The 13,014-nt window shown below is 43.4% G+C and overlaps 1 protein-coding gene across 5 annotated transcripts in view; it reads right to left on the reverse strand.

The window, feature by feature from the left end:
* Positions 1-1,212: 1,212 nt before the first annotated feature.
* LOC137374864 (SPRY domain-containing SOCS box protein 1-like) overlaps positions 1,213-13,014 on the reverse strand; it is a 234,642-nt gene continuing 222,840 nt past the window's right edge. For all 5 annotated transcript variants that reach the window (XM_068041422.1, XM_068041424.1, XM_068041425.1 and 2 more), the window contains one exon: positions 1,213-2,420. In XM_068041422.1, the coding sequence (XP_067897523.1) occupies positions 2,293-2,420 (128 nt within the window). In that variant the 3' untranslated portion in view covers positions 1,213-2,292. The remainder of the gene's footprint in view (positions 2,421-13,014) is intronic.

Here is a 13,014-nt window from a genome sequence, read left to right on the forward strand (position 1 = left end):
AGTTTCTAAGCCTGGACACTGTCCTTTACTGGCTGGTGAGTGCACCCTCTGGCCACTAATTGGCCAATCCTGCAAAAATCGCTGTCGGGATACTGCTCCCGATATGGTGCAGGGTTGGAACCCGCATTTGGCCCATACCCCAAACAGAAAATCTTGCATCCCCATCTACTTGGACTCTAGTTTGGAATCAGGTACCATGTGAAGGTGATAACTCTGAACTGGGAACAACAGTCGGAGCCAATTTGTGCTTGGACATCACATGCCAAAACTGGCCAGCACAAACCAACCAGAATTGAACCAAGTTATCGCACAAGTAGCAGGCTACAATGTTTTGGGCACTTCTCAAAGGGCATTTTTTCAAAACTCAGCTCAGCACTAACATTTCAAAACTACTCCCTTTGCTTTGACTCAACTAAGAAGCATTTTAACTGAATGATAAAAATTACAGCACACAGGAGTGGATCGTTTGTTGGGAAATGCTAAAAATTACAGCACAGGAGTGGGCTGTTTGGTGAGAAATTTAAAGTGAAAGGTCTCAGGGCTTACAGCAGCAGCACCCAGGACATTCATGCCCAATTCTGGGAGATTCCTGGGCAATTCGGGAGCATTGACAGCGCTACAGACTAAAGGAGGTAATATTAGGAGGAATGACCAAAAGCTTGGTCTAAGATGTGGATTTAGAGGAGGATCTTCAAGGAGGAAAGGGAGGTTGGGAGAAGGAAGGATTTAGGGAGCAAATTCCAGAGTGTAGAACCTAGACAGCTGAACACACAACCAACAACGGTAGGGCATCAAGGGATACAGAAGACATTAGAGTTAGATGGAATGCAGAGTTATGGGAGCTGCAGGGCAGGAGGAGTTTACAGAGTTAGGGTGAGACTATGAAGGGATTTAAACAGGTTCCTCATCACAAAAAATGTGATCAATATTTTTATTGGAGATCCAGGTGGTGTAGTAAAGGAGATATCTTGGAACCATTTAAGAGACAGTCAGATGTTGGAATGGGAAGAGTCTGTCTGTAGGTTCTCCTAGATGGATGGGTTAAGATGGGCAGAATGAGCTTACTTATCCATACTTCTCGTGAACTTTATGGCTAGCTAATCCACAGTACTAGTATTGGATTAACCTGCTTTCTTACTAGCAGCCTTGTTATATATACACCCACTTTATCTGCAAGGCATGGATTAGAAATAGTTAATTCTAGTTTGGACAGTAAACTTTATTAGAAACTTCTTCATTCAGTTAATTCACATTTAAAACTCTGAAGGCAGCACCGTCCTTACATCTGACACCCTGCAACTGCAACAATTTCCAGTTTAAAAACTAAATAAATTGATCAGGCAGACAACTTTAAAACAGATCTAAGAAAATTAAGCAGCAGCATCTTAAAAAGATCTGAACTACAAAGAAGTGAAAATGACTGCACTCCACCAGTGAAGGGACTGGTATGGAGCAGAGTAATAATACAGTCTCATGTACTCTGCACAAATAAACAATTCCACACACATACCAGTATATTGCAGTGAACAAAGTTTTTAAGTCGAATTAAGTAAAACAGTTCTTGTAAATCTTTGTTCAAATAAAAAGTGACTTGAGCTTTGTAAGAGTGAATATTGTGTGATCTCTCAGTAGTTTCTTTTTAAATTCATGCAGAACTTCACAGGAAATTTTGCAATAAGTAGAAGCTTGTGCATACAGGCTTCGAGGCATATATTTTCTCTTCATCTGTTAAGAGCCAGATCTCAATCTAATTTGACAGTCATGCTAAAATTAATAGCACAGTACAAGTATACAAGCCAATACCTCTGCATTTAAAAACAACTACCATAATAGCCCCAGAGGCCTCTATCAGCTGATCACTAAATTCAAGAATCTCTTCAACCTGCATGTTCAGTTTTAAACAGGAAAAAAAAATACAAAACAATTACAAGGAAATATCCTCAAGCTACAACCTGCTGAATATTACAGGATGTAATTGAACACTGTAGACTTTTAGGGACAACAGACTAAAATTACAAATGTAAATAAAGCATTTTCTTGGATTAAGAGGATTGCAAAATGAGGTACTGTTTTATCGATAAAATAGGAATACTTTAAACAATCGTTGCAAATTAATCCTCTTGATTCATATGATAGATTCTCTTAATTCCTAGCTGGTTCTGCTAAGCATTGTCTATTTAAACGTCACAATATATAAAACAACTGCGGTGTTCTCTACAGATTAAGATATGATGTAAACTGCAGCTTTCCATCTCTTTGCATTGATTTTCCAGCTTAGTCCCAGTTTATTTATCACTGGTACTGCAAATAATTCTTCAGAGAAACAGGCATGGGTAGGGTCTCTATTTCATGCAGTCGTTCCCTGCCAAGAGAAAGGCGAATGGATCTTCGGCACAAGTCCATTAAAGGCAGTGGTTCAGCTGAAATAAAAAATAAAAGAAAAGTCAGTCAGAATATTAAAACGCTGAGCAAAGAAATCTGAAATTACAGCATTGAAAGAAACTATCTGGTATACGCATAGTTGATGCCAGCTGTTAAACTGAAGTATCTTGAATCCCGTTTCCCTGTAACCTTTTATAACCTTCTGTTGTAAATTCCCTTTTAAATGATGTAATAGTCACTCTCAATCCTTCATCATCATTGGATCAAAATTCTGGAACTCCCTCCCTGACAGTACTTTCATCATATGGACTGCAAGCAGCTCATCACCATCCTCTCAAAAGCAACTAGGGATGGGCAATAAATTCTGGCCCTGCTAGCAACACCCATATCCCAAGAATAAATAAAGTCCCCCTCTTCATTCTTTCAGTGTTAATCTCTAGTTTCAATGCCTCATTACTCATTTGCCAACCGGTAGAAACATTTCACTATGAATTCTATTAAAAGTGCTCATAATTTTGAAAAATTCCATTAGATCTTCTTTAACCTTCGCTGTTCCAGTGACAAAGCCCTAATTGTTCAAATCTTTCTGCATAACTGTAATTGCTCATTCCTGATGACATTCATATCTGTTTCTCTTTCTCCTGAAATTATTGAACTATGGTGAGGTATAGTTCCTCACCATAGTTAGGGCACTAACAACGATTCCAATACATCAACTGAGTGGCCATTCTTCATGTTTGACCCTGGTTAGTGAGTGTCAGCAGACTATTCAGCTCTGAGAGTATTGAGCTCATTCTAAGTCTCAGCGACAATCATACAAATGTACTTTCCACTGGGGTTGCTCATAAGCAGAATCCTGCCTATTCCACCTCTCCCGAAGCCAGGCACTCTAAGGCCAATGGGAGCATCATTACTGCCATGCCAGCTGAGAATAGCTAACAGCAGAGAACAGGATTGAACATGAGGCCTTCTTACCATAACAATTGGTTCAGTTATCTAACAAGCCAGATGGAAAAGTTCAGTTTTTAACCATAGCTAGTTACTATAGCATGGCTTGGAATTCTTCGACAACTTTTTCCTAGAATTCTCTCATGATTTTGTACCCGGAAGCAAGATGGTAAAATCCCATAAAATGAACTAGCAGAATCAAATTCTGCACAGTAAACATGCTGCATCAGGAAGCTTTTGCACGAAAAAATGTGAACAGAGCCTAGCCTTTGGACAAAGCTAGTCCCACAAGTGTGCGTAAGGTTAGTTTATAACATTGACATATTTGCATCAAAGAGCAAATGGAAGCATTCAAAACATTGACTGAAATTCTCCATACTATTCACAAACCAATATCCAGTTAAAAATAAACTTATTACAAAGCTCTTGCATGGCCCACTATCTTTCTCTCTGATAAAACAATCTGTGGAATGGGAACTACCTACAGTGCTCTGGTGCCAATGGCATGTGCCAATCAAATGGTCATCGCTAGGGTCAATACACATCAGGTAACCTCTTAACCCCACTCCTTGGTTCAAAGATGCCAAATCAGGTGGTGCTTTAATTGGCTGCAGCATATTCAGATCAATGAAAGGAAAGTTGGCGGGGGTTCCTACTTGTGATTTATATACAGTGATCCCTATTGGATATGGGCACACAGAGTTGCCTGTGATATCCTTCATAATCAGATAGCCTGCTGGCACTCACCTTCGAGCTTTACAAATGAATAATGGCCATTTGGGCAAGGCAACAGAGGGCAGCTACTGCACATGAAACTACTGTCTGCAGAAAAGCAGTAGTGAGAGTTTGGTAAGAGAGAGGCCAACCCTCTCAAGTAGCAACCAAAATACATATAATTTCAACAAATATTCCCAGCATCATGGGACTATGCTCAGTCTCCCAAAAGCATCTACTCTATCACACCTCTTTCTTCTTTTGGGCCTCCTTATCTCGAGAGACAATGGATATGCGCCTGGAGGTGGTCAGTGGTTTGTGAAGCAGCGCCTGGAGTGGCTATAAAGGTCAATTCTAGAGTGACAGGCTCTTCCACAGGTGCTGCAGAGAAATTTGTTTGTCGGGGCTGTTGCACAGTTGGCTCTCCCCTTGCGCCTCTGTCTTTTTTCCTGCCAACTACTAAGTCTCTTCGACTCGCCACAATTTAGCCCTGTCTTTATGGCTGCCCGCCAGCTCTGGCGAATGCTGGCAACTGACTCCCACGACTTGTGATCAATGTCACACGATTTCATGTCGCATTTGCAGACGTCTTTATAGCGGAGACATGGACGGCCGGTGGGTCTGATACCAGTGGCGAGCTCGCTGTACAATGTGTCTTTGGGGATCCTGCCATCTTCCATGCGGCTCACATGGCCAAGCCATCTCAAGCGCCGCTGACTCAGTAGTGTGTATAAGCTGGGGGTGTTGGCCGCTTCAAGGACTTCTGTGTTGGAGATATGGTCCTGCCACCTGATGCCAAGTATTCTCCGAAGGCAGCGAAGATGGAATGAATTGAGACGTCGCTCTTGGCTGGCATACTTTGTCCAGGCCTCGCTGCCGTAGAGCAAGGTACTGAGGACACAGGCCTGATACACTCGGACTTTTGTGTTCCGTGTCAGTGCGCCATTTTCCCACACTCTCTTGGCCAGTCTGGACATAGCAGTGGAAGCCTTACCCATGCGCTTGTTGATTTCCGCATCTAATGCAGAATGCTGCATCTAATGCATCTATCACACCTAATGCCACCGTATTCTACTAGTGTCTCTTAATATTGAATGTCCTTTACTCTATTCGCAATCTAGAGATGTTTTACAATTGTAATCCGAAATGTGATTGAGAAGAAGAAATATGGAGACTCAAAGCTCATTTCAATAATCAGTCTTTTCTTTAAAAAACAGTATTGAAACAAGTTTATAAAAATGGAAAAAAGATAAATTTGAATCCCCAAACGTAATAACTTAAGATTTCTGAGACCACAATTATATACTACAACACCAAATTCTTCTATGTGATAAAGGTAATAAATTTAATTTGTTGCTGAATGTAGTTCAAGAACAGTCCTACAGAAAAATCTATTTTTGAGCAGGCTGTACAGAAATTTATAACTGAATTCAAACTCCACAAGATTAGCACTGTATACCTGAAATAGCTGGGCATCAATGCTAAACTTGGGATTTAAACTGAGTTTGAAGTGAAATTGCCACCATCTCCTCCAGGGTGTGCACTCAGGCTCTGTGGATTCAGGTTATATTTTCTATATATTGCAACTACAGCTTTGGTGCTACGTGAGACTACTTGGTGCTAATGTTGTGGTATAGTATCGTAATATTGTACCCCAAGATGTACTATTTTTTTATTTAGAGATACAGCACTGAAACAGGCCCTTCGGCCCACTGAGTCTGTGCCGACCATCAACATTTATACTAATCTTACATTAATCCCATATTCCTACCACATTCCCTCAATTCCCCCACCACCTACCTACACTAGGGACAATTTACAATGGCCAATTTACCTACCAACCTGCAAGTCTTTGGCTGTGGAAGGAAACCAGAGCACCCGGCAGAAACCTACGCGGTCACAGGGAGAACTTGCAAACTCCGCACAGGCAGTACCCAGAATCGAACCCGGGTTGCTGGAGTGGTGAGGCTGCGGTGCTAACCACTGCGCCACTGTGCATGTCAGTTTTCTAAACTATAAGTTTATTTGGCCACATCAATCTCACTGAGTAAGGAGATGGTAGCAACATACTACCCATCATACTTTTGTCATTATCCACCGAAAATCTTATAAATGATATATTTAACCTCATGAAAAACAGAATGTCAATGAATGTAAAGTAATCTGATTATGCAAGTACAAACAAAAACAGTCTCATTATTGTTAATATGAAAGAATTCACCGACTTGTTCAAAAAATTCAATTAGTCGGGCATGACCTGCTTTTTACAATCGATGCATACTGCAATTGATTAGTCCATGTCTTTCTAAATGTTCATTCCTTTCCCAGGGCTGGGGCATCACCCTACATGGAACAGAAGAAAACTCTTTACAGCTTGCAACTGACCTAGCCATAAAAAGGTGGCAGCTCAAGAATGGCCCAGAAATGTGAAAACAAGTAGTTACACGGATGTTGTAACTATGCTCTCAGGAAGCCATTCTTACCATCGCATGTAACAACCTGGTCAGAGTGGGTTCCGGGAAAGTGCCAGACCGTCTGGGGCTTCCAGAACTCCAGGAGGAGAAGCCGATAAATTACCCACTCCATCTGGTATATGTCCTACAAGTGTTTCACCAACATTTGTTGTGGGGAACATTCCACTCTGTCATAGGATTCAGGCTGGGGAATGTGAATCTTTTTACAGCTAATAGCATCAGTTTCAATAGCCTATGAATTGCAGGGTTGGGGGGGAATGGGGGAAAACAAGACGTTTTCTGGTGGGTAGGCCCAAGTGAGACAGGCCTACTGTCAACATCAACAATTTATTGCATTTATATAGCACCTTTAAGCAAGTAAGGCACTTATCCATTATATTCAGTGTTTGAGGCCCAAAAGACATAGCAGTCTGCTCCTCCAGTAGTATCTGTAGTGACTACAACACCGTACCCTTTATGCTGAATTGTGCTTTTAATGCATTTGTTTTTATCTCTTTTGCTACATACATTCATGCACAGTATTCTCTCTGGGTGACTGCCTACAGCCTGCCAAAGTCCTGCTGTCTTTTTCCTCTCATATTTTGACATCCAGTGTGGATTTCCCTCCATGCCACCACACACACACACAAAGTTTAAATCGCCCACCACTGCTCTTTCTGCAAGGTCATAGGGACCTCCCAGGTTTAAGTGAAGGTCATCATATCTCTATAGCCATCCCTGGCCCCAAATAAGGTCTCAGTGTCTCAGGAATCTGAAATCCTCCTTTCACCATCAGCTTTGCAGTCATGTGTCGACAAGCCTAATCTTTTTCGCACCGTCACACTACTCCTAGCGACCCTTGTGGTGACCACTCTCTAGTGCATCTCTTTCAGAAAGCTTTTTCTCTCCTGAATGCTGCAGTTTTTTTGGTTGGCATTGTGTGAGCACCTCAGTTGGGGTTGTAAACAGAAATTTAAGGTAAACCAGTGCTCGAAACAATAGCAGCATCTTGACTGTAACTTCCCCCTTCTGAAACCATTTGTTCATCTAGTCTTCTTCGAATGTTGTTTTTCAATTGAAACAGAATAAGACGTTGCAATTTAATAAAACCTTATAAAATACTTCAAATTGGACATGGTCATATATAATTCAAGTGATCACACAGTATTGCATTCTACAGCACATTGCAAATGGCTTTTACATTTTCTCATCTGATGGAGGGAATTCTTTATCAGCCGAATTCTGTGCCATCTAATGTGAACTAGTATTTCTCAGCAAAGCATTGAAATGAGATATTTGCACCTTTCCACATAATGTATTGTTTATGTTGATTTCTGCAGTTTTGTGCAAATTTTGATTACATTTTTCATTTAGGAGCTAGATGCACTTATATTCACCAACTAAAAATAAAGTATTTTTAAAACCTGACTTATGTAGCAGGCAGCAATAGCGATCCTACAACCCTTTGGGCTTCAGTACCTCTTGGCTGAAGAGGAGGAGAAAAAGTGGAAATCTACCAGGGTTCCCACTGCTGATCACTATCCACCGACAGTGACTAGAAAGGCTGCCAGTGTGGGTGTTGGTGGAGGACAGGATCAGGAACAGCTGCAATATTTGCTGCAACCATTTAACCTAGCAATGCTCGTAACAAATGGCCATTGGGTAAAATACCAGGCAGTAACCAAGGAAACAGATCCCAGTCACAGTTAGGAGGAGGGGAATATTGGTGTTGGGCAGCGAAGAGAAGAAAATGAAACACATGAGAATGCTCTCTAACAGCCACAACAGCTGATGAGTTTTGACAGTGCAGAATGACATTAAAATGTTATCAAAGAGTACAGAAAGTCACGGGATACGCAATAAATGGAATACACTAGCTGATCGAAAGATTAGATTAGATTAGAGATACAGCACTGAAACAGGCCCTTCGGCCCACCGAGTCTGTGCCGAACATCAACCACCCATTTATACTAATCCTACACTAATCCCATATTCCTACCAAACATCCCCACCTGTCCCTATATTTCCCTACCACCTACCTATACTAGTGACAATTTATAATGGCCAATTTACCTATCAACCTGCAAGTCTTTTGGCTTGTGGGAGGAAACCGGAGCACCCGGAGAAAACCCACGCAGACACAGGGAGAACTTGCAAACTCCACACAGGCAGTACCCAGAATCGAACCCGGGTCCCTGGAGCTGCGAGGCTGCGGTGCTAACCACTGCGCCACTGTGCCGCCCGATATATCTAAATATAAAAGCTAGTTCACTATAAATTAATGCCGTGTAGGTCAACAACACAGTTCCATTTTAAACCACATCCTCTCAATTAAAATTTGGGTCCTTAGTTTAGAATACCCCTGAAAAATGCTAAAGTGAGGGTAGGAAATGTGCTGATGTTATGGTATTGCCATGTTCCTAAACTATAAATCATTGTTGCTGATTTTAACCAGGAGCAGGCTTCAGGCAGTTGTGGTGGCTTGGAGTTGGGGTGGGGGATGGGGATGATCTGGGGGCGAAATGCACTCTCTGGTGTAAGTTGCAGGCCCAGGGTATTTTAACTCCTGGGCTTCAGTTATAGGCCGGAAACATAGGGCTGAATTTTATCAGCGGCCGTGCAGTGGCGCACTGAGAGAGCGGTGGCCTTCCGCCATGGAAGTGCCGCCGCACAGCCTTCGCGATATGTCGCGTGGGGACTGATTTAAATAGAGGGGGTTAGCGGCCGCCCAGATGACAGAGGGAGCGGCTGTCATGTCCCCGGCAACGGTGTCCAGCGCAACCACGTCAGCGCCATTTTTAAAGGGCTTTAAACCCTGAGCAGAGATTTAACTTATTAAAGGTATAGAATGCGTGATTTTTTTCAAAATAAATAATTAGGAGATGGAGGCCAATCCCTAACACCCCCCATGGTCATTTCATGTCCGTTATTAACAAAACTTACCTTATTCCCTACCTGAGCTTTCCCCCCCCAACCTTCTAACTTTTGCCTTTCAACCCCTTCCCACCATCCCCACAGCCAATAAAAAGTGTTTTCCTCGAAGTTCCGAAGGCAAGTGAGCTGCATTCGGCAGCCATAAAATCGGCGTGGGACAGCCGCTGCCTGCAGGTAAGTTAATTCACATCTTATTACTGTTTATTTAAATATTTAGATGAAGGCCCCGCTGCCAAGTGGTAGGGCGGGGGTGCCGCACTGAGGTCCCCCAGCCGCCGGTAATATGCGGTGGGCCCTTCTCTATGTCGGGGGGTCGAGGTGGACCTCTCCCCACTGAATTTACGGACCTCCCCCCCCCCTCACCCCCTGCCGTGATCCACAGCATCGAGGGGCTGGTAAAATTCAGCCCAAACTTTCCAATTCAAACGGGCAGCTACTGGTTGCCCACTGGCTTCCAGTTTAGTGGTAGATAGAGAGTTTCTATTAGAGTGTCTTTAAGAATGTAACAAGCAGGGTGGATAAAGTGGAACTAGTAGATGTAGAGTATTTGGCTTTTGAAAAGGCATTCGATAAGGTGTCACATAAAAGCTTACTGCACAAGATAAGAACTCATGGTGTTCGGATAATATATTAGCATGGTTAGAGGACTGGCTAAACAACAGGAAGCAGAGAGTAGCAATAAATGGGTCATTTTCAGGTTGGCAAATTGTAACTACTGGGGTGCCACAGGGATCAGTGCTGGGGCCTCAACTATTTACAATCTATATTCATGACTTAAATGAAGGGATAGAGTGTATTGTAGCCAAATTTGCTGCTGATACAAAGATAGGTGTAAAAGCAAATTGTGAGGAGAGCACAAAAGAATCTGCAAAGGGGTATAGATAGGGTAAGTGAGTAGGCAAAAATTTGACAGATGGAGTATAATTTGGAAAAATGTGACGTTGTCCACTTTGTTAGGAAGAATAGAAAAGCAGAATATTATTTACATGGAAAGTGTCTACAGAATGCTATGGTACAGAGGGATCTGGGTGTCCTTGTACATGAATCACAAAAAGTTAGCATGCAGGTACAGAAAGTAATTTGGAAGGCAAATGGAATGTTGGCATTTATTGCAAGGGGATGGAATATAAAAGTTGGGAGGTCTTGCTACAACCGTACAGGGCATTGGTGAGACGACATCTAGAATACTGCAGACAGTTTTGGTCTCCTTATTTAAGGAGGGATATACTTGCACTGGAAGCGGTGCAGAGAAGGTTAATTTGTTTGAGTCCTGAGATGATGGGGTTGTCTTACGAGGAAAGGTTGAGCAGGTTGGGCTGATACTCATTGAAGTTTAGAAGAATGAGATCTTATTGACACATGCAAGATGCTGAAGGGTCCTGACAGTGTAGACCTTGGGGAATCTACAACTAGGGGGAGATGGAGATGAGGAGGAATTTCTTGACTTAGAGGGTCCTTAGTCTTTGGAATTCTCTTCACCAGAGAGCAGTGGAGCCTGAATCATTGAACATATTCAAGGCTGAGTTAGACAAATTTTTGATCTACAAGGGAGTCAAGGGTTATGGGGAACAGGCAGAAAAGTGGAATTAAGGCCACAATCAGATCAGCCATGATTTTAATGAATGGCAGAGCAGGTTCGAGAGGCTGAATGACTTACTTCTGCTCCTATTTCTTATGTTCTGGGAGGTTAATGAGGGGAGTCCAAAGTAAGGGAGGCAGTGATTACACCCCCACTACCACCCACCCCATGGGGCCTCTGCAGAGGAATACTCCAACTCCTCCGAGTCCCACGAAAGAATATTTTTTCCACTTACCTGCAAGGTTTCTTTGTCCTTCCCACCAGCTGCTGACCTGCTTCAGCCTGGTAGGAAAGTCGTGGTGACTTCTCTGTTCAAGTCCCAGTTAAAATACCTATTGGTATTTTGGTTGTAGGACTCCTATTATCATTTATGCATGTGCCTCAACCACACTCAAAAGCAGTAACTTAAATCGGAGATAAAAACAAGAAATGCTGGAAATACTCAGCAGGTCTGGCAGCATCTGTGGAGAGAGAAGCAGAGTTAACGGTTCAGGTCAGTGACCCTTCATCAGAACTGACAAATATTAGAAATGTAAAAGGTTTTAAGCAAGTAAAGCGGCGGGGGGGGGGGGGGGGGGGGGGGGTGGGGGGGGGAAGGAATGGGGCAAGAGATAACAAAAGAGGTGTTGATAGGACAAGGTCACAGAGAATAACTGACCAGAAGGTCATGGAGCAAAGGCAAACATCATGTTAATGGTGTGCTGAAAGACAAAGCGTTAGTACAGAGAGGGTGTGAATAGACTGTAAAGCACAAAGCACTCAAAGCACAAACATTAAATTTTTTGAAATAAACAGAAACAGTGGGTAGGCACAATAGAAACAAACTAAACACACTAAAAAACCTAGAAGAAAAAATAAAAAACAAAGAATAACTAAACATAAAGGGGAGGGGGTGGGGGGAGCCCGCCATGCTCTGAAATTATTGAACTCAATGTGCAGTCCGGCAGGCTGTAGTGTGCCTAATCGGTAAATGAGATGCTTTTCCTCGAGCTTGTGTTGATGTTCGCAGGAACACAGCAGCAATCCCAGTGGCGCAGTGGTTAGCACCGCAGCCTCACAGCTCCAGCGACCCGGGTTCAATTCTGGGTACTGCCTGTGTGGAGTTTGCAAGTTCTCCCTGTGTCTGCGTGGGTTTCCTCCGGGTGCTCCGGTTTCCTCCCACAAGCCAAAAGACTTGCAGGTTGGTAGGTAAATTGGCCATTACAAATTGTCCCTAGTATAGGTAGGTGGTAGGGAAATATAGGGACAGGTGGGGATGTGGTAGGAATATGGGATTAGTGTAGGATTAGTATAAATGGGTGGTTGATGGTCGGCACAGACTCAGTGGGCCGAAGGGCCTGTTTCAGTGCTGTATCTCTAAACAGAGATGTGAGCAGGAGAGCAGGGGTGGGTGTTGAAATGGCCAATAACCAGAAGCTCAGGGTCATGCTTACGGACTGAGTGGAGGTGTTCCGCAAAGCGGTCACCCAATCTGCGTTTGGTCTCCCCAATGTAGAGCAGTGAATATAGTATACTAAATTGAAAGTACAAGTAAATTTCTGCTTCACCTAAAAGGAGTGTTTGGGGCCTTGGATAGTGAGGAGAGAGAAGGTAAATGGGGAGGTATTACACCTTCTGCGATTGCAGGGGAAGATGCCGTGGGAAGGGGACGAGGTGGTGGGGGTAATGGAGGAGTGGACCAGGGCGTCGCGGAGGGAATGAACCCTTCAGAATGCTGACAGGTGAAGGGAGGGGATACTTTTGGTAGTGGCATCACGCTGGATGTGGCAGAAGTGGTGGAGGCTGGTGGGATGGAAAGTGAGGACAAGGGAAACCCTGTTGCGGTTCAGGGAGGGTGGGGAAGGGGTGAGGGTAGAGGTGCGGGAAATGGGCTGTTCACAATGTGGTCTCCTCTACATTGGGGAGACCAAACTCAGATTGGATGACCGCTTTGTGGAACACCTCTGCTGAGTCCGTAAGCATGACCCCGAGATTCCGATTACTAGTCATTTCAACACCCCAGCC

This window comes from Heterodontus francisci, chromosome 11, assembly GCF_036365525.1.
Source record: "Heterodontus francisci isolate sHetFra1 chromosome 11, sHetFra1.hap1, whole genome shotgun sequence".
Taxonomy (NCBI): Eukaryota; Metazoa; Chordata; class Chondrichthyes; order Heterodontiformes; family Heterodontidae; genus Heterodontus; species Heterodontus francisci.